Source organism: Mobula hypostoma, chromosome 2 (genome assembly GCF_963921235.1).
Source record: "Mobula hypostoma chromosome 2, sMobHyp1.1, whole genome shotgun sequence".
Lineage (NCBI taxonomy): Eukaryota > Metazoa > Chordata > Chondrichthyes > Myliobatiformes > Myliobatidae > Mobula > Mobula hypostoma.
Genome location: NC_086098.1, coordinates 156,831,639 through 156,858,237, shown reverse-complemented (window position 1 = coordinate 156,858,237; position 26,599 = coordinate 156,831,639). Strand labels below are relative to the sequence as shown.

Genomic DNA, 26,599 nt, shown 5'->3' with positions numbered 1-26,599 from the left:
TAATGGGAAACTGTGTAAATGAGTTGATAATTTTTGGTTTGGTGTATTATATTCAGTGTTTTTCGCTTGTTTTTTTTTGCTGTTTGCGCAATTTGTACTTTTTTTGCGTGTTGGGGGGGTTGATGTTTTTCTTTGAATGGGTTCCATGGTTTTCTTTCATTGTTTTGTCTCTGTCTGTAGGAAGACAAACCTTAGGGTTGTACATATATTGCATACGTACCTTGATAATAAATGCATTTTGAATCTTTGATGAGGAGGTAAAAGGTTTTAATGAGACTATAGAAAAACAGAGTGGGTAATAACACAGCAGATAGAGAACAGCACAGAAAAATTTGAGCCGAAAAAATGGAGAAAAAATGCTGAGTTTTTTTTTTCATTATAAGAGAGAGACAGGGAAATACTGCAACTCAAGGGACCCAGATATCCTTATTCACAAGTCAATGAAAGCTAATATGCAAGTACCGAAACCAATTAGTACATTGGTCTTTATTATTAAAGAACTTGAGCACAAGAGTAAGATGTCAGATGACCACCTAGTGCTGTAATAATGACACCACCCCCTCACTCGTTTTCGCCCGCTAGCTGCTCCACCTTGGCTGGGTCCAGCAGCTGCTCCCAACCGTACCAGGTGGCGGTTGCGATGAGCGGCAGGCCGGCTCCAGGCCTCGGGCCTCGCCCCCTCCGCCCGCCGACGGTGCGGTGGCGGCGGGCGGCCCGGGGCCGGGCCTCGGCCTCACCAAGAGGCGGCATCGTGCCTCCCCGCACCGCGGTGGCCGGAATATGCACCAGCCCAGCCTGCTGCACCAACTGCACCATCACCGGCACCACCACCACCATCCTGAGCCCTGCGGCCTCCCCCTGCCTGCAAGTTCATCCCAATCATCCCAACGGCAGAGCAGGTGGAAGAGGAGACATCTCCCAACGGCTGCAAAGGCGGATGAGGATGCCCAACAATGGGTAGGGAGGCTTGCGAACACGCTGCAAGAACTGCCGTAGACCCACAACACTCAGGGCTTGTCCACCTAGCGTGTGAAGCCTGGATTCAGCGGACTGCGCGGAAGAAACCATCACTGGTTCAACGGGCAGAAAGGCGATTCTCAGCAATGCGTTGTGAAGCACTAAGAGGGCACAGTGAGACACACAGAACACTGCTGGCCATCCACTGCATCCTGACCTCTCTCCAGCCGTCTCGACTATGTCTTGCCACTGGGTCCAGATAGGCCGGGACGAGACAGTGAGACTGACGACCTGCGCAACTCTCCCTCACTTTAATCCAAGTCAAGCGCAAGTCATGACTTCAAACCCAACGCGCAACCTAAAGTCCTGTGGCGGTGGGGGAGTGGCAAAGCAGCAGGTACGGATACACTGGAAGCTGTCGTCACAAACCTGCACACAGGCGGCCCAGGGCATAGGGTCGCTCTCTACTGGACCGAAGCAGCAGTTGAGTTCGGCAGCCCCCTGGGTGTCTGAGCAGCCCTCTTTAGGATCGCTCTGCTCACCTCCATGGAGGAAGGGGCTGGAAAAGGTGCCTCACACATAGTCTGCTTCACTTCACCCTGGCTGGTGGGGATCCCTCATAGCGGTCGACCTACAACAGTGAAGAAGAAAGTGATGGTGCTCAACCTTGGCACATGGAACGTGAGAACTCTGTGAGATAACATCAAGGCAGACAGATCAGAGAGAAGAACTGCACTGGTTGCAAAAGAGCTAGCTCGCTTCAACGTGGACATAGCAGCTCTCAGTGAAACGCGCCTAGCAGACAAGGGCCAGCTGACAGAACGTAGTGGTGAATACACGTTCTTCTGGAGCGGTCGCAGCAGCGCTGAACGACGAGAAGCAGGCATGGGATTTGCCATCGATTCTAACCTCGCCCGTAAACTCACCAAGCACCCAGAGAGCATCAATGACCGCCTGATGACACTTCAGTTCCCACTTGCAAACAAGAAGAGTGCTACGCTGATTAGTGCCTATGCTCCCACCATGACCAACCCAGATGACATTAAAGACAAGTTCTATGAAGAACTCGACACCCTCATCTCAGCAATCCCACAGTCAGAGAAGCTCATCATTCTCGGGGACTTCAATGCCAGAGTAGGGACAGACTACCAAACCTGGGAAGGGATCATTGGAAGACACGGCACTGACAAGTGTAACAACAACGGCCTTCTGCTCCTCAAGACATGTGCCACACACGACCTTGTCATCACCAACACCCTGTTCCGCTTACCCACCCATAAGAAGACGTCATGGATGCACCCACGCTCGAAGCACTGGCGTCTGATTGACTACATCATCACCAGGAAGAGGGACAGGATGGATGTCAGAGTGACGAGAGCCATGTGTGGTGCCGACTGCTGGACTGACCACCGCCTCATTGTGTCCAAGTTCAGGCTTCGCATTCTGCCCATGAAAAGACCCCAAGGGCAGAAGACTGCAAAGAGGTTGAATGTCTCCAAGCTGAAAAGCAGCAGGGTTGCAGAAGAATTCGTCGATGACCTTGAACGCAGACTACCAGACACACCACAGGAAGACGGGACCAGTGTTGAGGAACAGTGGACGGCCTTCAGAGATGCTGTCTACACTACCGCCCTCGAACATCTCGGACCAGTAACCTGAAGAAACCAAGACTGGTTCGATGAGAATGATGAAGAAATACAGGCACTACTAACGGAGAAACATCAACATTACAGAGCGCATCAGAACGACCCCACGTCGCTAGCCAAGAAAGATGCCTTTACCAACGCAAGAAGAAAGGTGCAGAAAAAACTTCGCGAGATGCAGGACAGCTGGTTCAGCAAATCCAGGGCTATGCAGACAGCCACGATATAAAGCGCTTCTACGATGCGCTTAGGGCTGTATACGGACCCCAGTCCTCCAGCTCCTCACCCCTCCTCAACGCAGATGAGACGCAGCTGCTGACAGAGAAGAAGCAGATTCTGGATCGGTGGGCTGAGCACTTTAACAACGTCCTTAACCACCCTGCCGACATCAACGACGAGGCCATTGCCCGCCTGCCCCAGGTAGAGATCAACAAGAACCTTGACACCCTCCCCACAGTAGATGAAGTCAGGAAGGCAGTGAAGCAACTCTCCTGTGGCAAAGCGCCAGGACCCGATGCAATCCCTGCTGAGGTATACAAAGCAGGAGGCCCTGTCATGATGCAAAAGCTGACTGTACTCTTCCAGTCCATGTGGAAAAAGAGACAGATCCTGCAACAGCTGAAAGATGCCAACATAGTCCACATCTACAAGAGGAAAGGCAACCGCCAGTCTTGCGACAACCACCGAGGCATCTCCCTCTTGTCCATTGCGGGGAAGATTCTGGCCCGTGTCCTGCTCAACCGCCTTCTCCAACATCTTGAGCAAGGTCTGCTCCCAGAAAGCCAGTGCGGCTTCCGTGCTGAACGTGGGACCGCGGACATGATTTTTGCTGCGCGCCAACTCCAGGAAAAATGCCAGGAGCAACACAGCGACCTCTTCGTGACCTTTGTCAATCTAAGCAAGGCTTTCGATACGGTCAGCAGAGAAGGCTTGTGGAAGATCATGGAGAAGTTTGGCTGCCCCAGCAAGTTCATCACAATCGTCCGGCAGTTCCACGACGGTATGATGGTGGAAGTTCTGGATGATGGCGACGAGTCGGAGGCCTTCCCAGTGACAAATGGCGTCAAACAAGGCTGCGTTCTTGCAATGACTCTGTTCAGTATGGTATTCTCTGCCATGCTGACAGATGCCTTCCGTAACTACGAAGAAGGAATCCATGTCAGGTACAGGACTGACGGCAGGTTGTTCAACCTTAGGCGCCTGCAGGCAGTTACAAAGGTGCAAGAGACTGTCATCAGAGACTTCTTGTTTGCTGATGACTGCGCACTCCAAGCCAGCACAGAGCAGGAGATGCAGCGTGAAATAGACTGCTTCTCACAAGTCTGCGACAACTTCGGTCTCACTATCAGCACCAAAAAAACCGAAGTTATGTACCGGCCTGCCCCAGGAAAGCCATACCAGGAGCCGCGCATCACGGTGAAGGGCCAGAACCTCCAGGCAGTCGACAACTTCACCTACCTGGGCAGCATATTCTCTCGCGTAGTGAACGTAGACGCTGAGGTCAACAACAGGATTGCCAAAGCCAGTGCCGCCTTTGGGAGACTCCGTGAGAACGTCTGGGAGTGGAGAGGACTCAGCCTTACCACCAAGCTGAAGGTCTACTGTGCAGTGGTCCTTACCACCCTCCTTTACGCTAGCGAGACCTGGACTGTCTACAGCAGACACGCCAAACAGCTCAACCACTTTCACCTGAGCTGTCTCCGCAGACTCCTCCACATTAGGTGGCAGGACAAAGTCCCCGACACGGAAATCCTGGAACGAGCTGGGCTCTGTAGCGCCTACACCCTCCTGCTGAAAGCCCAAGCCAGGTGGGCTGGACATGTGGTCAAAATGCCAGACAGCCGATTGCCTAAGCAGCTGCTGTACGGAGAACTGTGTCAGCGCAAGCGCTCAGTCGGGGGGCAGAAGAAACGTTACAAAGACTGCCTCAAAGCGTCCCTCAAAGGTCTGGGTGTCGACATCAACACGTGGGAGACGCTTGCCCTCGACCGTCCAGCTTGACACAGCAAGATCACCACAGGAGCCCGTGCAGCTGAAGTCAGGCGCATCATCGAGGAGCAACGAAAGCGTGCTGTGCGCAAGGCCCGAGCAGCATCCACTGCCATGACAGCACCCACCCACTTGTGTCCCACATGTGGGCGAGCCTTCAGGGCCCGGATTGGCCTCATCAGTCATCTCCGGACCCACAGCCACCAATCTCCCATTTGACTTTGAAGCCACGGTCATCTTCGACTACGAAGAACAAACAACAACAACAAAGATGTCAGATGTCTTACTATAACTACTTTATCCTTAATAATCCTTAAGACACCCAACACATTAATGTAATCATGAAAAAGGCATTCTTGTGGCTATACTTCATTAGGAATTTGAGATTTACTGTGACTCTAGCAAATTTCTGGATGTACAGTGGAGAACATCCTGACTGGTTTTATCACCACCTGGTTTGGTGGCTGTAATGTGCAGGATTGAAAATAAGCTACCTAGGGTTGTAGACTTAAGTCAGCTCCATTATGTCACCATTGAGAATATCTTCAAAGAGTTGGAGCCACAAGAAGGAAGCATCTTTCATAAAGTTTACTCACCATTGGGGCCATGCTCACTTCTCATTATCATTGGGGAGAAGGGACAGGGCCTGATGAAGCACATTCAATATTTTAGAAACAGCTTCTCCTTCTCCACCATCATATTTCTGACTGTTTGTGAACCCATGAACACTACCTTACTATTTCTGTTTTGCAATTTTTTTGTAATTTATAATTTTTCTGTCCTGCACTGTACTGCTGCCACAAAACAATTTTTATGACCTATATGGTAGGTCAAGAAAATGTACCTATATAGTAGGTACAGAGGAGATAGAAACATAGAAACATAGAAAATAGGTGCCGGAGTAGGCCATTCGGCCCTTCGAGCCTGCACCGCCATTTATTATGATCATGGCTGATCATCCAACTCAGAACCCTGCCCCAGCCTTCCCTTCATACCCCCTGACCCCCGTAGCCACAAGGGCCATATCTAACTCCCTCTTAAACATAGCCAATGAACTGGCCTCAACTGTTTCCTGTGGCAGAGAATTCCACAGATTCACCACTCTCTGTGTGAAGAAGTTTTTCCTAATCTCTGTCCTAAAATGCTTCCCCTCTATCCTCAAACTGTGACCCCTCATTCTGGACTTCCCCAACATTGGGAACAATCTTCCTGCATCTAGCCTGTCCAATCCCTTTAGGATCTTATACGTTTCAATCAGATCCCCCCTCAATCTTCTAAATTCCAACGAGTACAAGCCCAGTTCATCCAGTCTTTCTTCATATGAAAGTCCTGCCATCCCAGGAATCAATCTGGTGAACCTTCTTTGTACTCCCTCTATGGCAAAGATGTCTTTCCTCAGATTAGGGGACCAAAACTGCACACAATACTCCAGGTGTGGTCTCACCAAGGCCTTGTACAACTGCAGTAGTACCTCCCTGCTCCTGTACTCGAATCCTCTCGCTATAAATGCCAGCATACCATTCGCCTTTTTCACCGCCTGCTGTACCTGCATGCCCACTTTCAATGACTGGTGTATAATGACACCCAGGTCTCGTTGCACCTCCCCTTTTCCTAATCGGCCACCATTCAGATAACAATCTGTTTTCCTATTTTTGCCACCAAAGTGGATAACTTCACATTTATCCACATTAAATTGCATCTGCCATGAGTTTGCCCACTCACCCAACCTATCCAAGTCACCCTGCATCCTCTTAGCATCCTCCTCACTGCTAACACTGCCACCCAGCTTCGTGTCATCCGCAAACTTGGAGATGCTGCATTTAATTCCCTCATCCAAATCATTAATATATATTGTAAACAACTGGGGTCCCAGCACTGAGCCTTGCGGTACCCCACTAGTCACCGCCTGCCATTCTGAAAAGGTCCCGTTTATTCCCACTCTTTGCTTCCTGTCTGCTAACCAATTCTCCACCCACACCAATACCTTGTGCTTTAAGTTTCCACACTAATCTCCTGTGTGGGACCTTGTCAAAAGCCTTTTGAAAATCCAAATATACCACTACGCGGAGAATGGTGAGTGTGTGGAATGGGCTGCCAGCAACGGTGGTGGAGGTGGATACGATAGGGTCTTTTAAGAGACTCCTGGATAGGTACATGGAGCTTAGAAAAATAGAGGGCTATGGGTAACCCTAATTAATTTCTAAGGTAAGGACATGTTTAGCACAGCTTTGTGGGCCAAAGGGCCTGTACTGTGCTGTAGGTTTTCTATGTTTCTATATTAGTGATAATAAACCTAATTCTGATTTGGATCACACCTTAAGTTTTGCATACAATTATTATCGCCATACCTAAAACAAAATACTCTGGAGGACATGCAACAGATTCATTAGCTGGATTTCTATGGAAATCGAGAGGCTAAACTTCAACTGTTTTAAGTTTAGAACATTTACAGATGATCTCATTAAAATGTACAAAGTTTGAGGCTCCACAAATTATATTTGTGGAGTGTACTTCTCTTGGCCAATAGTCTTATATCAGATGATTCAAGACAGGAAAAGTTTTTTCACTGGCGGATCTTTGGAGGATTGTGGAGACATAGTCGTCGATTAAATCAGTAGAGATCAAAGTTCAAAGTAAATTTATTATCAGAGTACACATACATCACCATCACCATATATAACCCCGAGATTCAGTATCTTGTGAGTATACTCAAAATATCCATAATAAACTCAGTGAAAGATTTCATCAACTTCTGATGTAGCTACCTTGGCTGTCCATATTTTCCAGGGTTGATTGAAGAGCCAATAAGATGGCATCTGCTGTGGACCTGTTGCTCCAGCAGACAAATTGATGCAGGTCCAAGTTGCTTCTCAGGTAGGAGTTGATACGTTTCATCATCAACCTCTCAAAACACTTCATCACAGTGGATCTAAGTGCTACTGGACGATTGTCACTGAGGCAGATCACCATGTTCTTCTTTGGCACCAGTGTAATTGAAGCCTGCTTGAAGCCGTTGAGTATCTCAGACTGCTGAAGTGTGTGTGTGTATATGGCCTCCGTCGGTTGTAGTCAACCATGGGTACTGCGCCTCTGGTAGTCACTGAAGCGAAGCTGGAGTGGCCTCTCTAGAGCGCAAGCCAGGGCAGAGTTGATATGGAGATCTGTCAGTTGCCCATGCAGTGGGACCCCCCTCTCCATGCTGATGAAGGGTGCAAAGGAACGACGAAAGTCAATACAGTTTGGTGCCAGCAGCATCGCAGGAGTTACCGTGCTGGTGCTGGGTGCAACAGTCAGCCACCTTTGGGACTCCGACTCCGGATTTTTCTTCGGGGTTTACTCCCAAAGCCTTTCCCGTGAGCAGTGCCTCAAAGCAGCGCAAATTTGAAATCGGAGTTTTCCCTCTCCTAGGTGAGCTACCATCCGTAGTTAATGAGCCCCATCTGCCCAGAGCAACTGCTTTTAAGGCGCCTGTGGCCCACCTTTGCCCCTTTTCCTGTCAGTGAGAACAGCTCCGCCGGGCACAAGAACTATGCCACACGTGAAGGCCAGGAGTTGGACTTGGCTGTCGGACGCTGTTTGACATGCACGCCATGAAGAGCATTTGTTTAGCAGTGGGAGCTCATCCCCACTATCACCCTTCAGCTATGACTACCTTTGCTGAAGTGAGAGAATAAAGATCTCAGTGAATAGTCCAACCAGTTGATCAGCACAGGTCTTTAGTACCTGCCCAGGTGGGCTGGATACTTTTCGCGGGTTCACCCTGAGGTCTGCTTGCACAACGGCCTCAGAAACTGAAATCACAGGTTCATCAGGGGCCGTGGGAGTTCATGATGCTTCCACCATGACTTTATGGTCGAAACGAGCATAGAAGGCATTGAGCTCATCTGAAAGCAAAGCCCTGTGGTCGCCTATGTCGCTTGATTTAACTTTATAAGAGGTCTGCCACAACTGTTGAGCATCCTTCGTTGATTCAAGCTTAGTCCAGAACTGCCACATTGCCTGTGAGATGGCTTTTTGGAGGTCGTACCTGAACTTCTTGTAACTTTCTTGGTCACCAGACCGGAATGCCTATGAGCTGACCCTCAGCGTAGTTTATCCAGGGCTTCTGGTTGGGGAAGACTGAATGATTTTGTGGGGACACACTCATCTACAACTGCTTAAATAAGGTCTGTGATAACTATGGTGTATTCACTCAGATCCATAGATGAGTCCTCAAACACGGCTCTATCCACCGACTTGAAGCAATCTTGTAACCGTACTTCTTACTCCCACTACAGTACCTGCTTTCTGAATAACCTACTTCTGCTCCTATATCTTTTTGTTGTGCTAATCTCTGGAGCTTTGCTCTTTAGCCTCTGCCTGTATGAAGGTGGGAGAAGGAAAGGCAAGTGATCTGATTTCCCGAAATGTGGTCTGGCCATGGAAAAGTAGGCATTACTTATCTTAGTATAACAGTGGTCTAGTGTGTTGGGACCTCCGGTGCTACAGATTATATGCTGATGGTAATTGGGTGGGGTTTTCTTCAAACAAACCTTGATGAAGTCCCCGACTATGATTTGAAATGCATTGGAATGGAATGTTTCTTGCTTGGAGATGGCATCATGTCGTATCTCAAGTGGCTGCTGACAGTATGTAAACTGCAGTCAGGATATTGGAGAGCTCCGACAGGCCTGCATATTAAAGCAATTGGTAGACAGGTAGGTCTTTGCAAATAAAATGACACAAGGCATTTTATGTTTAAGAAAAAAATGTACAACTTATTTATTGAACTTCAAAAAAAAGACTGAACTTAAAAGCCCTTTCTATAATTACGTCATCTCAAGTTTCCATCAAACTCAATATATAAGTTTGCTGATGACACAACAATTGTAGGCCGTATCTTGGGTAATGATGAGTTTGAGTACAGAGAGGAAATTAAGAACCTGGTGGCATGGTACGAAGACAATAACCTATCCCTCAACATCAGCAAGATGAAGGAATTGGTTGTTGACTTCAGAAGGAGTAGCAGACCGCACGACCCAATTTACATCAGTGGTGCGCAAGTGGAACAGGTCAAAAGCTTTAAGTTCCTCGGGGTCAATATCACAAATGACCTGACTTGGTCCAACCAAGCAGAGTTCACTGCCAAGAAGGCCCACCAGCGACTTTACTTCATGAGAAAACTAAAGAAATTTGGCCTGTCCCCTAAAACCCTCACTAATTTTTATAGATGCACCATAGAAAGCATTCTTCTAGTGTGCATCACAACCTGGTATGGAAGTTGTCCTGTCCAAGACCGGAAGAAGCTGCAGAAGATTGTGAACACAGCACAGCACATCACACAAACCAATCTTCCGTCTGTGGACTCACTTTACACCACACGCTGTCGGAGCAGTGCTGCCAGGATAATCAAGGACACGACCCACCCAGCCAACACACTTTTCATCCCTCTTCCCTCCGGGAGAAGGTTCAGGAGCTTGAAGACTCGTACGGCCAGAGTTGGGAACAGCTTCTTTCCAACTGTGATAAGACTGCTGAACGGCTCCTGACCCGGATCTGGGCCGTACCCTCCAAATATCCAGACCTGCCTCTCAGTTTTTTTTTGCACTACCTTACTTCCCATTTTTCTATTTTCTATTTATGTTTTATAATTTAAATTTTTAATATTTACTAATTTTAACTATTTTTAATATTTAATATTTGCAATCCAGGGAGTGCGAAGCACAGAATCAAATATCGCTGTGATGATTGTACATTCTAGTACCAATTGTTTGGCGACTGTAAAGTACCTTGTCAGACCAGCCTCTTAAAGTGAAACCAACTCAAGGTCAATGGATGTGAATTGTGTACATTTCCACCCTACATTTACGTTACCCTACAGACAGAGCAGAAAAATGATGGTTGAGGTATAGTTCGAAGTATGTACAATTTCTCTTTCCATACATGCTAAATTCTGTTTTGATTTCATATTTTCAGTCTTCGATTTTTTTTAAATTTTCGATTTAAGTAGAGAACCAGCCGTGATGGTGTTGAATGAGAACGCAGGTTCAGGGTGTTGACTAGTTTACAATTAAAGTCATACATTACTGTTTTAGCGCAAACAACAGGAATTCTGCAGATGCTGGAAATTCAAGCAACACACATCAAAGTTGCTGGTGAATGCAGCAGGCCAGGCAGCATCTCTAGGAAGAGGTGCAGTTGAGGTTTCAGGCCGAGACCCTTCGTCAGGACTAACTGAAGGAAGAGTGAGTAAGGGATTTGAAAGTTGGAGGGGGAGGGGGAGATCCAAAATGATAGGAGAAGACAGGAGGGGGAGGGATGGAGCTAAGAGCTGGACAGGTGATAGGCAAAAGGGGATACGAGAGGATCATGGGACAGGAGGTCCGGGAAGAAAGACAAGGGGGGGTGATCCAGAGGATGGGTAAGGGGTATATTCAGAGGGACAGAGGGAGAAAAAGGAGAGTGAGAGAAAGAATGTGTGCATAAAAATGAGTAACAGATGGGGTACGAGGGGGAGGTGGGGCCTAGCGGAAGTTAGAGAAGTCGATGTTCATGCCATCAGGTTGGAGGCTACCCAGACGGAATATAAGATAGACATGTGGATAGACATGTCAGAATGGGAATGGGATGTGGAATTAAAATGAGTGGCCACTGGGAGATCCTGCTTTCTCTGGCGGACAGAGCGTAGATGTTCAGCAAAGCGGTCGAAACGTCGACTGCACCTCTTCCTACAGATGCTGCCTGGATTACTGTTTTAGATGCTCTTGTGCATCGTGGCAGTGATGGTTCCAACGCTCTTTCTTTGCCCGAAGACCTGCCCACGTTCCGACGAATGTTCGATGGTTTTCAGATATTACCGCGCTTTCCAATCGCGCGCTTGTCGTCAGGTGATAGTTTAGGCCGCCCAATGCACTAGTTGATTAACGCTGGGGTATCATGTGGTGCATGAATTGACCAATAGAGTTTCACATTGTGGGTTCCACCCGCTGACTCGTCGGTTGCTGTCGTGCAGATGTGTCTTTCATCGTCCAATCAACTTGTTCGTTCGCCAAAAGCATGAGATGGTCTATCACTGTCCAATCAGTTTATTCGATGGCTGCTGCAAATCAGCTGGTTTCCAGCGGTCCAATCCCTCTGCTCCCTGTTGATCTGCCATCACGTGTGCCCGACGATCCAATAGGCGGAAGCCTTGGCCATTCCGGGTTATCTGAGTAAGATGGCGGCCGCGCCGACTCTGCCTCCGTGCGCAATCGGGCCTGAAGTGATCCGTGGACAAGTGTTCGATACCGGGCCTCGATACACCAACCTTAGCTATATCGGCGAGGGAGCTTATGGCATGGTTTGGTGAGTACAGTATCTGTTGCGGGAAGAGGGGCAAAATGGGAGATGCCTGGAGGCCGCAGTAGGAATGACAGGGGCTGTAGGAGGAGGCCGAGATTTAGGGAGGGGAGAGCGGAGGGGCAGTTGAAAGTAGGAGGGTTTGTGGAAATGTGTGTGGAATTTTATTCAGTCGAGCAAGTATTGAAGAGGGCGAGAGGTTTAAAAGGCAATTGGGGCGTTGAGTGAGGTTAGATTGATAGGAGTTACGGAATAGATGTAGGATAGTAGGGACCAAGGAAAATGAAGAAAAAGAGAGCAAAGTACAGGGGAGTAGTTCAGGTCTTTGGGGAGAAAAGAATGATTCCGGGAAATGGGAAGGGGGAGACCTTGGTGCAGCGGGAAATAATGGATTGTAAATATGGAAAGTGGATTATTATCAGGGTGTGGTTAGACTTATGATATTGAACTCAGGAGTAGGTTTTGATGCCGTTCAGAAATCTGCTCACTCTTTTGGAGTTATAATGCAAAAGTGCTTGATACGTCTTAGGTTCTATGTTTTTCCTTCCGCTTATGCATCTAGATAACTTGTAGAATTGAGATATTTATGTATGTAACTGCCAATTTGATGATTTGTGATTTGGAGAACCCTGCGTTTTACAGCACAATCAGTAACGTGTTGTGAATGAGTGTTGTCTCAAGCGGCGAGATGCAGCTTAGGATACAATTTCTGCTAAAGCCTGTAGAGGATTTGCCTGCTGTGACAGGCAAGTAATGGAGCTGCTTGCCCGTGCTTGTAAATTTGGTGTTGTGTTGCTTGCTATATAATAAAAAACATAAGGTACAATTAGCAATTGCAATATCTTTAGTTGGTACCAGAAGCACTGCATTAGGGGTAACCCTTAAGAGTTTAATATTTGTATCAATTTTTTTATTGAAAAGGGCTATGGTTGGGAGGTTTTTTTTGGAAGCTTTGTCAGATCATGATTTTTGCGGAGTTGATATTCACTGTCATTAACTGGCCTCCATTATTTTGTGGTAATTTTTCATGAGTCTGGGCACTGTGTGGGTTTGTGCTGGTATACATGACTCTAAGTGAATATCAAAGGGAGATGCTGATGCAGAACATTTGTTCCATTGAAATGACTACTTGCTCACTTAATGTTTGCTTGAAGAACTTTTGCGTAAATAATTGTTGCTTGTTGCTGCTTTTGTGCTGAATAAGTTTTGTTTCTTACAATCTCATGATTAGATGAGAAGATGCATCCAACAACATTAGTAAAAATGTAATCAGTAAAATTAGTTTATTATTTTCATATGTACCAAGATACAATTAAAAAAGATGGTCTTTCATACTGTCCAAAAAGATCAATTACTTACAACAATCCATTGAGGGGTGAGGCAGTACAAGGTAAAACAGTACAGAATGGTGTTGCAGTACAGTGAAAGTGCATTGCAGGAGGTAATTCTTAAGAGTAAAATGACTAACAGAAGTAAGGAGTAGATCTGCAGAGAGCAGCTTGCAACGAGTCGCCACACTCCAGTGCCATCTCGATGAAAGTTATGACTTTTATTATAGAATAAGGTTTGAAGAATCGACATTTGTGTTTTGTAGAATTATCATTTACGCTCTGATATTTTAAAGCAATAAATTGGAATAATAAGTTATCTTGTGCAAATGACTTGCTGCGACACTTTTGATGGTATGGTTACTTATGCACTTAGGTAATTGGTCTAATAACTTAAGCACAGATTAATCTTCTCCACAGCTAAGCAATATAATATTTTCCCATTCTCATTGGGAAATATATGACCTGTTTTAAATTTAGTCTTGTGTTAAATGTATTTTAAGTTGTGCTGTGACTAATTACCCTTCTTGTCACAATGTGAGATCTTACATGTGAATTTTCTGCAAATATGGAAGTTATATAAGTGGTGTATAATCTACTAATTATATAGTTCTTGTCAATAAGGCTTCACTAATGGTTGTCTAAATATTCTGATTTTTTAAAAAAATTCAAACGTTGCCTTTTGAGTTAGTATTCCACTTCTGAGTACTTTGACTTCAGTAGAGTTACAGACTATATTTGGAAAGATTCTGTGCTATCATTTACTCTGGCCATGGATAGTTCATCTATTCAAGTAGATTTGGGCTTTTTACTGGTGCATTCATTGTTATAATTTTGGGTAGGTTGAAATGTTCTGTTTGAACACGTAGGGTATAGGCTTCTGGAAAATGATTAATTTTTTTTCCTGCAAACTCTAGTATTTAGTTTTCAATCAGATTTTGGAGACTTTAGTACAAAAGCTCTTGTAGATATTCATACACTGCATTAATTAACGGTGGAAGCAGGTTCTCACTGTCCTTTTCTCTACAAGCCTTTGTAACTTAGCTGGAAGGTCACTTTGTAATGTGACCAAAGAACTTTTTTGCACATTGATGCAATGTGTGCAGTTTCCTTGAAAGTATTTGAAAAGGGCTTCCACCATCTTTTCAGGAGTATTTCCACAAACTGCAGAAACATTCTCTGTCTCCCCATTTGATGTTTTGCCAACACTTGTAAAGCTACAACTTGTTTATTGAACTATTTGCCTGAAGGTTAGTATTTTCTCTACTGCAATTGCTTACAAGGTTTGCAGTGATAGTTCCTCAAGAGTTTATGAATAGGGGATTACTGATCCTGTTATTGATTTTCATGTCTTCTAAGTTCATTTATAAGCAGAAATGCCCCCATTCTAAGTTGCATCCTTATAATTCAAAAACATCCTTTCATTTGCAATATTCTTGACCAGAATTGTCTTCTGTTGTCCAGCTGAGATTTAACTTTTGATTTTATAAAGTTGTAGCATCATCTCCTTTTTGTTCCGTTTGTCACAGCGAGACGTATTTCTCTATTACACTAAGATGCTTTTTTTGATCCTTGTATTTTGAAATAGATTTTTGAAATTGTGGAAAACAGAAAGTGATAGATTATGAATAATAAAGATTTATTTAATTTAAAAAATCCTAATTATATTGACATTTAAACATTTAATTGCAAATGTCCATTCTGACAGCATCACACAAGTTTTATGATACTGCAGAATTTCTGTTGTCTTGCCTAATGTTGTATTCTTTGTTTTTCTGAAAACTACTTGAAAGCTTTCCTTGTTTTGCATCTACAGGTTTATTCTAAAGGCTGTTTTTCATAGCCTGGATTCTTTTCAAAATAATTTTTCAATTTCTTTTGAGTGGTACCATTAAGAGTGACATGGTAGCATAAGGCTTTACAGAAAAGGCGACCTGGTTTAATTCTCGCCACTCTTATAAGGAATTTGTATATTCTCCCTGTGACAACATGGGTTTCCTCCAGATGTTCTGGTTTTCCCTCCAGTTGTTCTGGTTTTCCCTCTCACTCCAAAGAACTACCGGCTGGTAGGTTAATTGGTCATTGTAAATTGTCCTGTGAATAGGCTATGGTTAAATCGGGGGATGGCTGAGCAGTGTGGCTCGAAGGGCCTATTGCATTCTGTCGCTCAATAAAAATAAATCAATTTCTGGGATTCTTTCATTGAAATTCAGATCATGGGAATTCTCTGGTTAAAGAAATTGCAACTTTCCTCTTGTTCTGCTGTTAGTTACCCAATACGTGGGCATTCCGGTAACTGACCGTAACAGTAAACAAGGCAAAGTAAATTGTCATCTTTCCTAGCATGCTTTTGCCAATTGTAGATCTGCACACTCTGGAGCTGGCCATCCTGCCAGTGATGTTGTAAATGCAGAGAAACTCCCCAGACCTTAATTTCAAAATACAATCATGTTTAAAACAAAACAACAAACAACTACAGGTAATGATAGCTGGATCACAGGAGTGGAGATGGTAGACTTGAGGCAGTGCTTAGCTTACAGTCGAATCATAAAGTTGTGTATAAAATGAGAAAATTGAAGATTCACTACCAGGTGATCTTTTATACCATTTCTTAAAATGATCATATCAAAAGCAGAAGATGGCAGAAACACTCAGCGGTCTTTGTGAAGAGAGGAACTGTGCCAGTGTTTCCGGTTATTGACTCGTTTCCTTTCTCTTCTCTTCTCTTCTCCCCCCCGCCCCCACCTTCTCCAACCCCAACCAGCTGTGATCCCATCAGATCTGGTGTTGAATGGTCAGACCAGTTTTCTCTGATTTGAGTGCATCCCTTCTACTAAAAACCTTGGTGATGCTACTATAATTTACAGTACTGCTATTTGTTTCTGTAATACTCTTCTGGTCCACACTTATCAGGTGATTTACTGTATTTGAAGCAGGCAAATGAAATTGGATGATTTTGTTGTTATCCTAGTTGAGTGTAAGAAGTCTGCTGATATATGAAGTGTTTCCTGTTCTCTGTGCATCATCTTTCAACTGCTGTCAATTCTGCTGCGGTTGGTGTACACATAGCGTTTCTTGCAAAGCCTCAGATTCTTTACTAGTCTCTCAAAACTGAAACCACCATGCTTGCATTGTATTGCTCTTGGGGATTATGAGAAGTGTGTTTGGAGAACTGAATGAAATACTTTGCCTCAAAGTTTGAAGTTTGTGCGGTGGTATCTTTGCTATCGATATTCATATATTTTAAGTTTTTGTTTATCATGTTCAGAAGCAATCTTAAACTAAAAGTACCATTAGGACATCTAAATGGTCAACAGATTTTGGCCACAGACCATTTGGCTAAGTGTGTGGTTTTGATGTATACTTGATTCAGTCGTTGCTACTTTGACTGCTCCTTCTGTCAGACAGGTTTCAGACTGTCATCGTTAATGTATTATATCACTGTAATCTGTGACAGTACAGACTGCTGCGGGTGAAATTATTGAGGTTGAAATGCTGTATTATGACTGTCCCTTAACGTGGTTTGTTAGTATCAGGCTAGATGCGGGAAGATTGTTCCCGATGTTGGGGAAGTCCAGGACAAGGGGTCACAGTTTGAGGATAAGGGGGAAGCCTTTTAGGACCGAGATGAGGAAAAACTTCTTCACACAGAGAGTGGTGAATCTGTGGAATTCTCTGCCACAGGAAACAGTTGAGGCCAGTTCATTGGCTATATTTAAGAGGGAGTTAGATATGGCCCTTGTGGCTACAGGGGTCAGGGGGTATTGAGGGAAGGCTGGGTTCTGAGTTGGATGATCAGCCATGATCATAATAAATGGCGGTGCAGGCTCGAAGGGCCGAATGGCCTACTCCTGCACCTATTTTCTATGTTTCTATATACAGGAAAAGGATTTAAGGGCCTTTGTGGAAAGCTAGCCAGATGACATTGACCTTGAGTCAGAGATGAGGTGAAGAATAAGTAATTGCACTTTAGGAAATGGGGCAACGAGGTTTTGCTGCTTGTGCAAGGTTTATGTTCGGAAGTTGGCTAAAAGCCAAGTTGAATACTGCAGCCTCGAATTACAGAAGCACAATGAGTGTTTCACCAGTGTATGTACAAAGCAATGGCAGACCTAAGTGGTAAAGTATTTGTGAAAGAGCAGATATGGGGTCGAGATTGGAAGCTCATCTTAGGGTCAAATAATGTTACATCAAGAGCATTCTGTTTAATGTAAAGGGATGCAATCTGTAGGGAGAGAAGGGATGGTGGTAGGACCAAAGGAATCATTTAATTGTCTTGATATATCAATTTTAGAACTGGGTTAGATGTTGGATGTACAAGTTGACAAAGGCAATAGGGAAATTGCAATGTGTCATGGAGAGCTATGGCTGGGTTTCATTATTGTACAAGTCCAGTTTTACTTCGGATCTGTTAATGCTGGTATTTTTATTCACCTTTTTGGAATATTAATTGGAGCTTTGTTTTGAATGCAAACTGTTTCTTTGAGAGTGCTATGAATTATGATGGCATATTTTTGTTTTAAGACAATGCAATATATGACAATATAAAAAGGAAGTTGTTCCTAATTGCTCAGTGTACCTTCAGGCTCCATACTATTCAATATACAATGGCATACAAAAGTTTGGGCACTCCTGGTCAAAATTTCTGTTGCTGTGAATAGCTAAGCGAGTAAAAGATGACCTGATTTCCAAAAGGCATAAAGTTAGAGATGACACATTTCTTTAATATTTTAAGCAAGATTGTTTTTCTATTTCCATCTTTTACAGTTTCAAAATAACAAAAAAGGAAAAGGGCCCAAAGTGAAAGTTTGGGCATCCTGCATGGTCAGTACTTAGTAACACCCCCTTTGGCAAGTATCAGAGCTTGTAAGCGCTTTCTGTAGCCAGCTAAGAGTCAATTCTTGTTTGGGGGATTTTTGCCCATTCTTCCTTGCAAAAGGCTTCTAGTTCTGTGAGATTCTTGGGCTGTCTTGCATGCACTGCTCTTTTGAGGTCTATCCACAGATTTTCGATGATGTTTAGTCGGGGGACTGTGAGGGCCATGGCAAAACCTTCAGCTTGCACCTCTTGAGGTAGTCCATTGTGGATTTTGAGGTGTGTTTAGAATCATTATCCTGTTGTAGAAGCCATTCTCTTTTCATCTTCAGCTTTTTTTTTACAGACGGTATGATGTTTGCTTCCAGAATTTGTGGTATTTAATTGAATTCATTCTCCCCTCTACCAGTGAAATGTTCCCCATGCCACTGACTGCAACATAAGCCCAAAGCATGATTGATCCACCTCCATGCTTAACAGTTGGAGAGGTGTTCTTTTCATGAAATTCTGCACCCTTTTTTCTCCAAACATACCTTTGCTCATTGTGGCAAAAAAGTTCTATTTTAACTTCATCAGTCCACAGGACTTGTTTCCAAAATGCATCAGGCTTGCTTAGATGTTCTTTTGCAAACTTCTGACGCTAAATTTTGTGGTGAGGATGCAGGAAAAGTTTTCTTCTGATGACTCTTCCATGAAGGTCTTATTTGTTCATATGTCGCTGCACCACCACACCAGAGTCTGCTAAATCTTCCTGAAGGTCTTTTGCAGTCAAACGGGGCTTTGATTTGCCTTTCTAGCAAACCTACGAGCAGTTCTCTCGGAAAGTTTTCTTGGTCTTCCAGACCTCAACTTGACCTCCACCATTCCTGTTAACTGCCATTTCTTAATTACATTACAAACTGGGGAAGTGGTGACCTGAAAACGCTTTGCTATCTTTCTTATAGCCTTCTCCTGCTTTGTGGGCATCATTTATTTTAATCTTCAGAGTGCTAGGCAGCTGCTTAGAGGAGCCCGTGGCTGCTGATTGTTGGGACAAGGTTTGAGGAATTAGGGTCTTTATAAAGCTTTGAAATTTGCATCACCTGGCCTTTCCTAACGATGACTGTGAACAAGCCATAGCCGTAACAAGCTAATTAAAGTCTGAGACCTTGGTGAAAGTTATCTGAGAGCTCAAATCTCTTGGGGTGCCCAAACTTTTTCATGGTGCTCCTTTCTTTTTTTTTCACTCTAAAATTGTACAAGACAAAAATAATACACTAATCTTGCTTAAAATGTTGAGAAGAATGCTTTATCTTTAACTTTATGACTTTTGGAGATCGGTTCATCATCTACTCACTTAACACTCACAGTAACAGAAATTTTGCCTGGGATGCCCAAACTTTTGCATGCCACTGTATGTATACTGTAATTTATTCATTATTATTTTACTTTGGTTTTTTCTTCTACATTTTGTATTGCATTGAACTGCTGCTGTTTAGTTATCAAATTTCAAGTCACATGCCGGTAATAATAAAGCCTGATTCTGGTACTGTACCTCCTTCCTGATGGTAACAATAAGAAACATAGAAACATAGAAACATAGAAAATAGGTGCAGGAGTAGGCCATTCGGCCCTTCGAGCCTGCACCGCCATTTATTATGATCATGGCTGATCATCCAACTCAGAACCCAGCCTTCCCTCCATACCCCCTGACCCCTGTAGCCACAAGGGCCATATCTAACTTCCTTTTAAACATAGCTAATGAACTGGCCTCAACAGTTTGCTGTGGCAGAGAATTCCACAGATTCACCACTCTCTGTGTGAAGAAGTTTTTCCTAACCTCGGTCCTAAAAGGCTTCCCCTCTATCCTCAAACTGTGACCCCTCGTTCTAGACCTCCCCAACATCGGGAACAATCTTCCTGCATCTAGCCTGTCCAATCCCTTTAGGATCTTATACGTTTCAATCAGATCCCCCCTCAATCTTCTAAATTCCAACGAGTACAAGCCCAGTTCATCCAGTCTTTCTTCATATGAAAGACTTGCCATCCCAGGAATCAATCTGGTGAACCTTCTTTGTACTCCCTCTATGGCAAAGATGTCTTTCCTCAGATTAGGGGACCAAAACTGCACACAATACTCCAGGTGTGGTCTCACCAAGGCCTTGTACAACTGCAGTAGTACCTCCCTGCTCCTGTACTCGAATCCTCTCGCTATAAATGCCAGCATACCGTTCGCCTTTTTCACCGCCTGCTGTACCTGCATGCCCACTTTCAATGACTGGTGTACAATGACACCCAGGTCTCGTTGCACCTCCCCTTTTCCTAATCGGCCACCATTCAGATAATAATCTGTTTTCCTATTTTTGCCACCAAAGTGGATAACTTCACATTTATCCACATTAAATTGCATCTGCCATGAGTTTGCCCACTCACCCAACCTATCCAAGTCACCCTGCATCCTCTTAGCATCCTCCTCACTGCTAACACTGCCACCCAGCTTCGTGTCATCCGCAAACTTGGAGATGCTGCATTTAATTCCCTCATCCAAGTCATTAATATATATTGTAAACAACTGGGGTCCCAGCACTGAGCCTTGCGGTACCCCACTAGTCACCGCCTGCCATTCTGAAAAGGTCCCGTTTATTCCCACTCTTTGCTTCCTGTCTGCTAACCAATTCTCCACCCACACCAATACCTTACCCCCAATACCGTGTGCTTTAAGTTTGCACACTAATCTCCTATGTGGGACCTTGTCAAAAGCCTTTTGAAAATCCAAATATACCACATCCACTGGTTCTCCCCTATCCACTCTACTAGTTACATCCTCAAAAAATTCTATGAGATTCGTCAGACATGATTTTCCTTTCACAAATCCATGCTGACTTTGTCCGATCATTTCACCGCTTTCCAAATGTGCTGTTATCACATCCTTGATAACTGACTCCAGCAGTTTCCCCACCACCGACGTTAGGCTAACCGGCCTATAATTCCCCGGTTTCTCTCTCCCTCCTTTTTTAAAAAGTGGGGTTACATTAGCCACCCTCCAATCCTCAGGAACTAGTCCAGAATCTAACGAGTTTTGAAAAATTATCACTAATGCATCCACTATTTCTTGGGCCACTTCCTTAAGCACTCTGGGATGCAGACCATCTGGCCCTGGGGATTTATCTGCCTTCAATCCCTTCAATTTACCTAACACCACTTCCCTACTAACATGTATTTCGCTCAGTTCCTCCATCTCACTGGACCCTCTGTCCCTTACTATTTCTGGAAGATTATTTATGTCCTCCTTAGTGAAGACAGAACCAAAGTAATTATTCAATTGGTCTGCCATGTCCTTGCTCCCCATAATCAATTCACCTGTTTCTGTTTGCAGGGGACCTACATTTGTCTTTATCAGTCTTTTCCTTTTTACATATCTATAAAAGCTTTTACAGTCCGTTTTTATGTTCTCTGCCAGTTTTCTCTCATAATCTTTTTTCCCCTTCCTAATTAAGCCCTTTGTCCTCCTCTGCTGAAGAGGCCATGTCCTGGGTGATGGGGGGTCCTTAATGAAGTATATCGCCTTTCTGAGGTACTGCTTCTTGAAGATGTCTTGAGTGCTATGGAGGCTAGTAGCCAAGATGAAGCTAACTAAGTTTACGACTTACTGTAGCTTTTAGTCCTGTGCAGTAGTCCCCCCTACCCCCGTACCAGACAGTGATGCAGCCTTTCAAAATGCTCTCCATGGTTCATCTTTAGAAGTTTGAGTGTTTTGGGTGACAAACCAAATCTCTTCAAACTCTTAAAATATAGCCGCTGTCATGCTGCCTTTATAGCTGCATTGATATGTTGGGACCAGGTTAGATCCTGAGAGATCTTGACACCCAGGAACTTGAAATTGCTCATTCTTTCCACTTTTGATCCCTCTGAAGATTGGTTCATGTTTTCTGGTCCTTCCTGAGGTCCACAATCAGCTCTTTCATCTTACTGACATTGAGTGTAAGGTTGTTGCTGCAACACCACTCAGCTAGATAGTCGATCTCACTCTTGTACATCCTCACTTCTCCATTTGAGATTCGACCAACAACAGTTGTATCATCAGCAAATTTGTAGATGGTATTTGAGCTATACCTAGCCACACAGTCATGCATAGAGAGAGAGAGTAGAGCAGTGGGCTAAGCACACACCCCTGAGCTGTGAAAGTGTTCATCGTCAGCGAGGAAGAGAGATTATCACCAATCCCCACAGTTTGTGCTCTTCTGGTTAAGAGGTCGAGTATTCAATTTCAGCGTAAGGTACAGAGTTCTGTAACTTAGTGATCAGGATTATGTGAATGTTGGTGTTTAACGATAATAACCCAGTTAGTAAAGGCCACATTAGGAGTGCAGCCGAGACGGTTTCCAGCTTTGCTTTGTAAGTGTGTAAATTCCTTTGGTTTCCGATATTTCTAAAATCTATCACAATTGTTTAAAAAAATGTTTTAAGAATAAATGAACTTAAACTGAAGTTTTTCTTTACTTTTGTTCCCCATCAAGTCAAATTTACATTCAACTAGAAATTCTGATTTGGCTGATGTAAAATTGCAGAGGTTGTCTTAATGTACTGGCATGTGGCACTGAATCCCAAATTATATTTAGTCTATTTATACTTGCCCTGTCATTTACTACCTGCACAACAGCCATGGTTTTGATATTGGCCTCATTAGTCACCTCAGACCTTACAAGCCGTAGTAGAAGTGAGTCCTTTTTCTGAGGAACTGCCTGAGATTAAATTTCCCAGATATCAATCTGCAATTTTGTTCATTATGACTGTTGAAATATTCATTTGGGAAATGTGCCTTTTTCATGTGTGAATGTTCACGTCAAAATGGCATGTTACTTGAGTGAATATATCAGGTAATGTTATTGGGTTAAATTGTTAGGATATTTTCATTAGAAGTGTGAATCAAGTTTTCCTAATTATGAAGGCCCCTCGGGTAATATCGATGCTTTCTAGCAACACACATCAAAGTTGCTGGTGAACGCAGCAGGCCAAGCAGCATCTATAGGAAGAGGCGCAGTCGACGTTTCAGGCCGAGACCCTTCGTCAGGACTAACTGAAGGAAGAGTGAGTAAGGGATTTGAAAGCGGGAGGGGGAGGGGGAGATGCAAAATGATAGGAGAAGACAGGAGGGGGAGGGATAGAGCCGAGAGCTGGACAGGTGATAGGCAAAAGGGGATACGAGAGGATCATGGGACAGGAGGTCCGGGAAGAAAGACCGGGGGGGGGGTGACCCAGAGGATGGGCAAGAGGTATATTCAGAGGGACAGAGGGAGAAAAAGGAGAGTGAGAGAAAGAATGTGTGCATAAAAATGAGTAACAGATGGGGTACGAGGGGGAGGTGGGGCCTAGCGGAAGTTAGAGAAGTCAATGTTCATGCCATCAGGTTGGAGGCTACCCAGACGGAATATAAGGTGTTGTTCTTCCAACCTGAGTGTGGCTTCATCTTTACAGTAGAGGAGGCCGTGGATAGACATGTCAGAATGGGAATGGGATGTGGAATTAAAATGTGTGGCCACTGGGAGATCCTGCTTTCTCTGGCGGACAGAGCGTAGATGTTCAGCAAAGCGGTCTCCCAGTCTGCGTCGGGTCTCACCAATATATAAAAGGCCACATCGGGAGCACCGGACGCAGTATATCACCCCAGTCGACTCACAGGTGAAGTGATGCCTCACCTGGAAGGACTGTTTGGGGCCCTGAATGGTGGTAAGGGAGGAAGTGTAAGGGCATGTGTAGCACTTGTTCCGCTTACATGGATAAGTGCCAGGAGGGAGATCAGTGGGGAGGGATGGGGGGGACGAATGGACAAGGGAGTTGTGTAGGGAGCGATCCCTGCGGAATGCAGAGGGGGGGGGAGGGAAAGATGTGCTTAGTGGTGGGATCCCGTTGGAGGTGGCGGAAGTTACGGAGAATAATATGTTGGACCCGGAGGCTGGTGGGGTGGTAGGTGAGGACCAGGGGAACCCTATTCCTAGTGGGGTGGTGGGAGGATGGAGTGAGAGCAGATGTACGTGAAATGGGGGAGATGCGTTTAAGAGCAGAGTTGATAGTGGAGAAAGGGAAGCCCCTTTCTTTAAAAAATGAAGACATCTCCCTCGTCCTAGAATGAAAAGCCTCATCCTGAGAGCAGATGCGGCGGAGACGGAGGAATTGCGAGAAGGGGATGGCGTTTTTGCAAGAGACAGGGTGAGAAGAGGAATAGTCCAGATAGCTGTGAGAGTCAGTAGGCTTATAGTAGACATCAGTGGATAAGCTGTCTCCAGAGACAGAGACAGAAAGATCTAGAAAGGGGAGGGAGGTGTCGGAAATGGACCAGGTAAACTTGAGGGCAGGGTGAAAGTTGGAGGCAAAGTTAATAAAGTCAACGAGTTCTGCATGCGTGCAGGAAGCAGCGCCAATGCAGTCGTCGATGTAGCGAAGGAAAAGTGGGGGACAGATACCAGAATAGGCACGGAACATAGATTGTTCCACAAACCCAACAAAAAGGCAGGCATAGCTAGGACCCATACGGGTGCCCATAGCTACACCTTTAGTTTGGAGGAAATGGGAGGAGCAAAAGGAGAAATTATTAAGAGTAAGGACTAATTCCGCTAGACGGAGCAGAGTGGTGGTAGAGGGGAACTGATTAGGTCTGGAATCCAAAAAGAAGCGTAGAGCTTTGAGACCTTCCTGATGGGGGATGGAAGTATATAAGGACTGGACATCCATGGTGAAAATAAAGCGGTGGGGGCCAGGGAACTTAAAATCATCGAAAAGTTTAAGAGCGTGAGAAGTGTCACGAACATAGGTCGGAAGGGATCGAACAAGGGGTGATAAAACAGTGTCGAGGTATGCAGAAACGAGTTCGGTGGGGCAGGAGCAAGCTGAGACAATAGGTCGGCCAGGACAGGCAGGTTTGTGGATCTTGGGTAGGAGGTAGAAACGGGAAGTGCGGGGTGTGGGAACTATAAGGTTGGTAGCAGTGGATGGGAGATCCCCTGAGCGGATAAAGTCGTTGATAGTGTGGGAGACAATGGCCTGGTGCTCCTTAGTGGGGTCACGATCGAGGGGTAAATAAGAGGAGGTATCCGCGAGTTGTCGCTGTGCCTCAGCAAGGTAGAGGTCAGTACGCCAGACTACAACAGCACCCCCTTTATCAGCGGGTTTAATAATAATGTTAGGATTAGTGTGGAGGGAGTGGAGAGCAGAGCGTTCCGAAGGAGGGAGGTTGGAATGGGGACAAGGTGCGGTGAAGTCGAGACGGTTGATGTCCCGTCGGCAGTTGGCAATAAAGAGATCCAGAGCAGGCAGAAGACCAGAGCGGGGTGTCCATGAAGAAGAGGAGGGTTGAAGACGAGAGAAGGGGTCATTGGTTGGGGTGGAAGAGTCCTTGCCGAAGAAGTAGGCTCGGAGACGGAGACGGCGGAAGAAAAGTTCCGCATCGTGGCGAACACGGAACTCGCTGAGGTGTGGGCGAAGGGGGACAAAGGTGAGGCCCTTACTGAGAACAGAGCGTTCTGCCTCTGACAGTTGAAGGTCGGAGGGGATGGTAAAGACCCGGCACGGATGAGAGCTGGGATCAGAGGGGGGAGGGGGGAGGCTGGGGGTGTCAGTGGAGAGGGGAGGGTTGGGGTGAGAGGAAGATGGAGCCTCTGAGGGCCCAGGAGCTGACGGTGGGATCTGAGGAAGACGGGGCTGCGGAGTGGTGGTGGGGGAAGGGGAGACGGGAGTCACAACAGCAGCACATAAAGACCCGGCCTGGTGTTCAAGGCTGGAGTCGCAGTTGGTGGTTGCGTTTCTTTTGCAAGTGTGAAACTGTGACGGAAGTGGAGTCCGAGTGGAAAGTTTGATTATTGTTGAGCTGACTGACCATTCCCATCTGAAGCACTAATGATTTAGAGTAGTGGACTTCTGTGTTCAGTACAACTTGTATTCTCTCTAATGTAGCAATGCCAAATCAAGAACTTTTCGGTCTTTCAAAAAGTGTCAGCTTTTGAATGAAAGATTTTTTTCGCGTGGATAGTGCAGTGATAAAAGTAAGAATGAATGGTGAACTTGCCTTGCATCAGTTTGAAAGCTTGTGATCTAGTTCGAACCTTTTAGAGAAACTTGGCAGCAGAATGACACTGTCTTTGCTGAACTACAAGCTCTAATTCCTATTATTTTCATACACTTTTGCAGTGCAGTATTAACAGCATTTGTGTTGCACTGGTAATGATAAATTGCCGGTTTTCCTGATGTGCAGTCACAGAATGCGTTGCCATTGGAATCCAGCTTTTGGCTATAGAGAATGCTAAGTGCTGCAATATTGCACCTCTGTCTACACAAGATGACAACACATTTTAAATACAAGTATAATTATTTTTTGTAATGTATTTTTCTATTTCTACCATAGCTCTCAGTAGAGCTTTCAGTGCACTGTTGACAGTAGTGATGAATATTTAATTCTGATTCCACCTATACCCCATCAGTCCCTATCCCAACCATCCCCTGCCCTCCTACTGCTACATACTGCCAATCTTGCCTCTTCTCTAGCAATCTTCATACGGAGTCTTGACTCAATGCGGCTTG

The 26,599-nt window shown here is 45.0% G+C and overlaps 1 protein-coding gene across 1 annotated transcript in view; it reads left to right on the top strand.

The window, feature by feature from the left end:
• The first annotated feature begins 11,754 nt into the window (after positions 1-11,754).
• Positions 11,755-26,599, top strand: part of mapk1 (mitogen-activated protein kinase 1) — a 95,170-nt gene continuing 80,325 nt past the window's right edge. Inside the window, exon 1 of the mRNA XM_063040913.1 lies at positions 11,755-11,912. Coding sequence (XP_062896983.1) covers positions 11,785-11,912 — 128 coding nt within the window. The 5' untranslated portion in view covers positions 11,755-11,784. The remainder of the gene's footprint in view (positions 11,913-26,599) is intronic.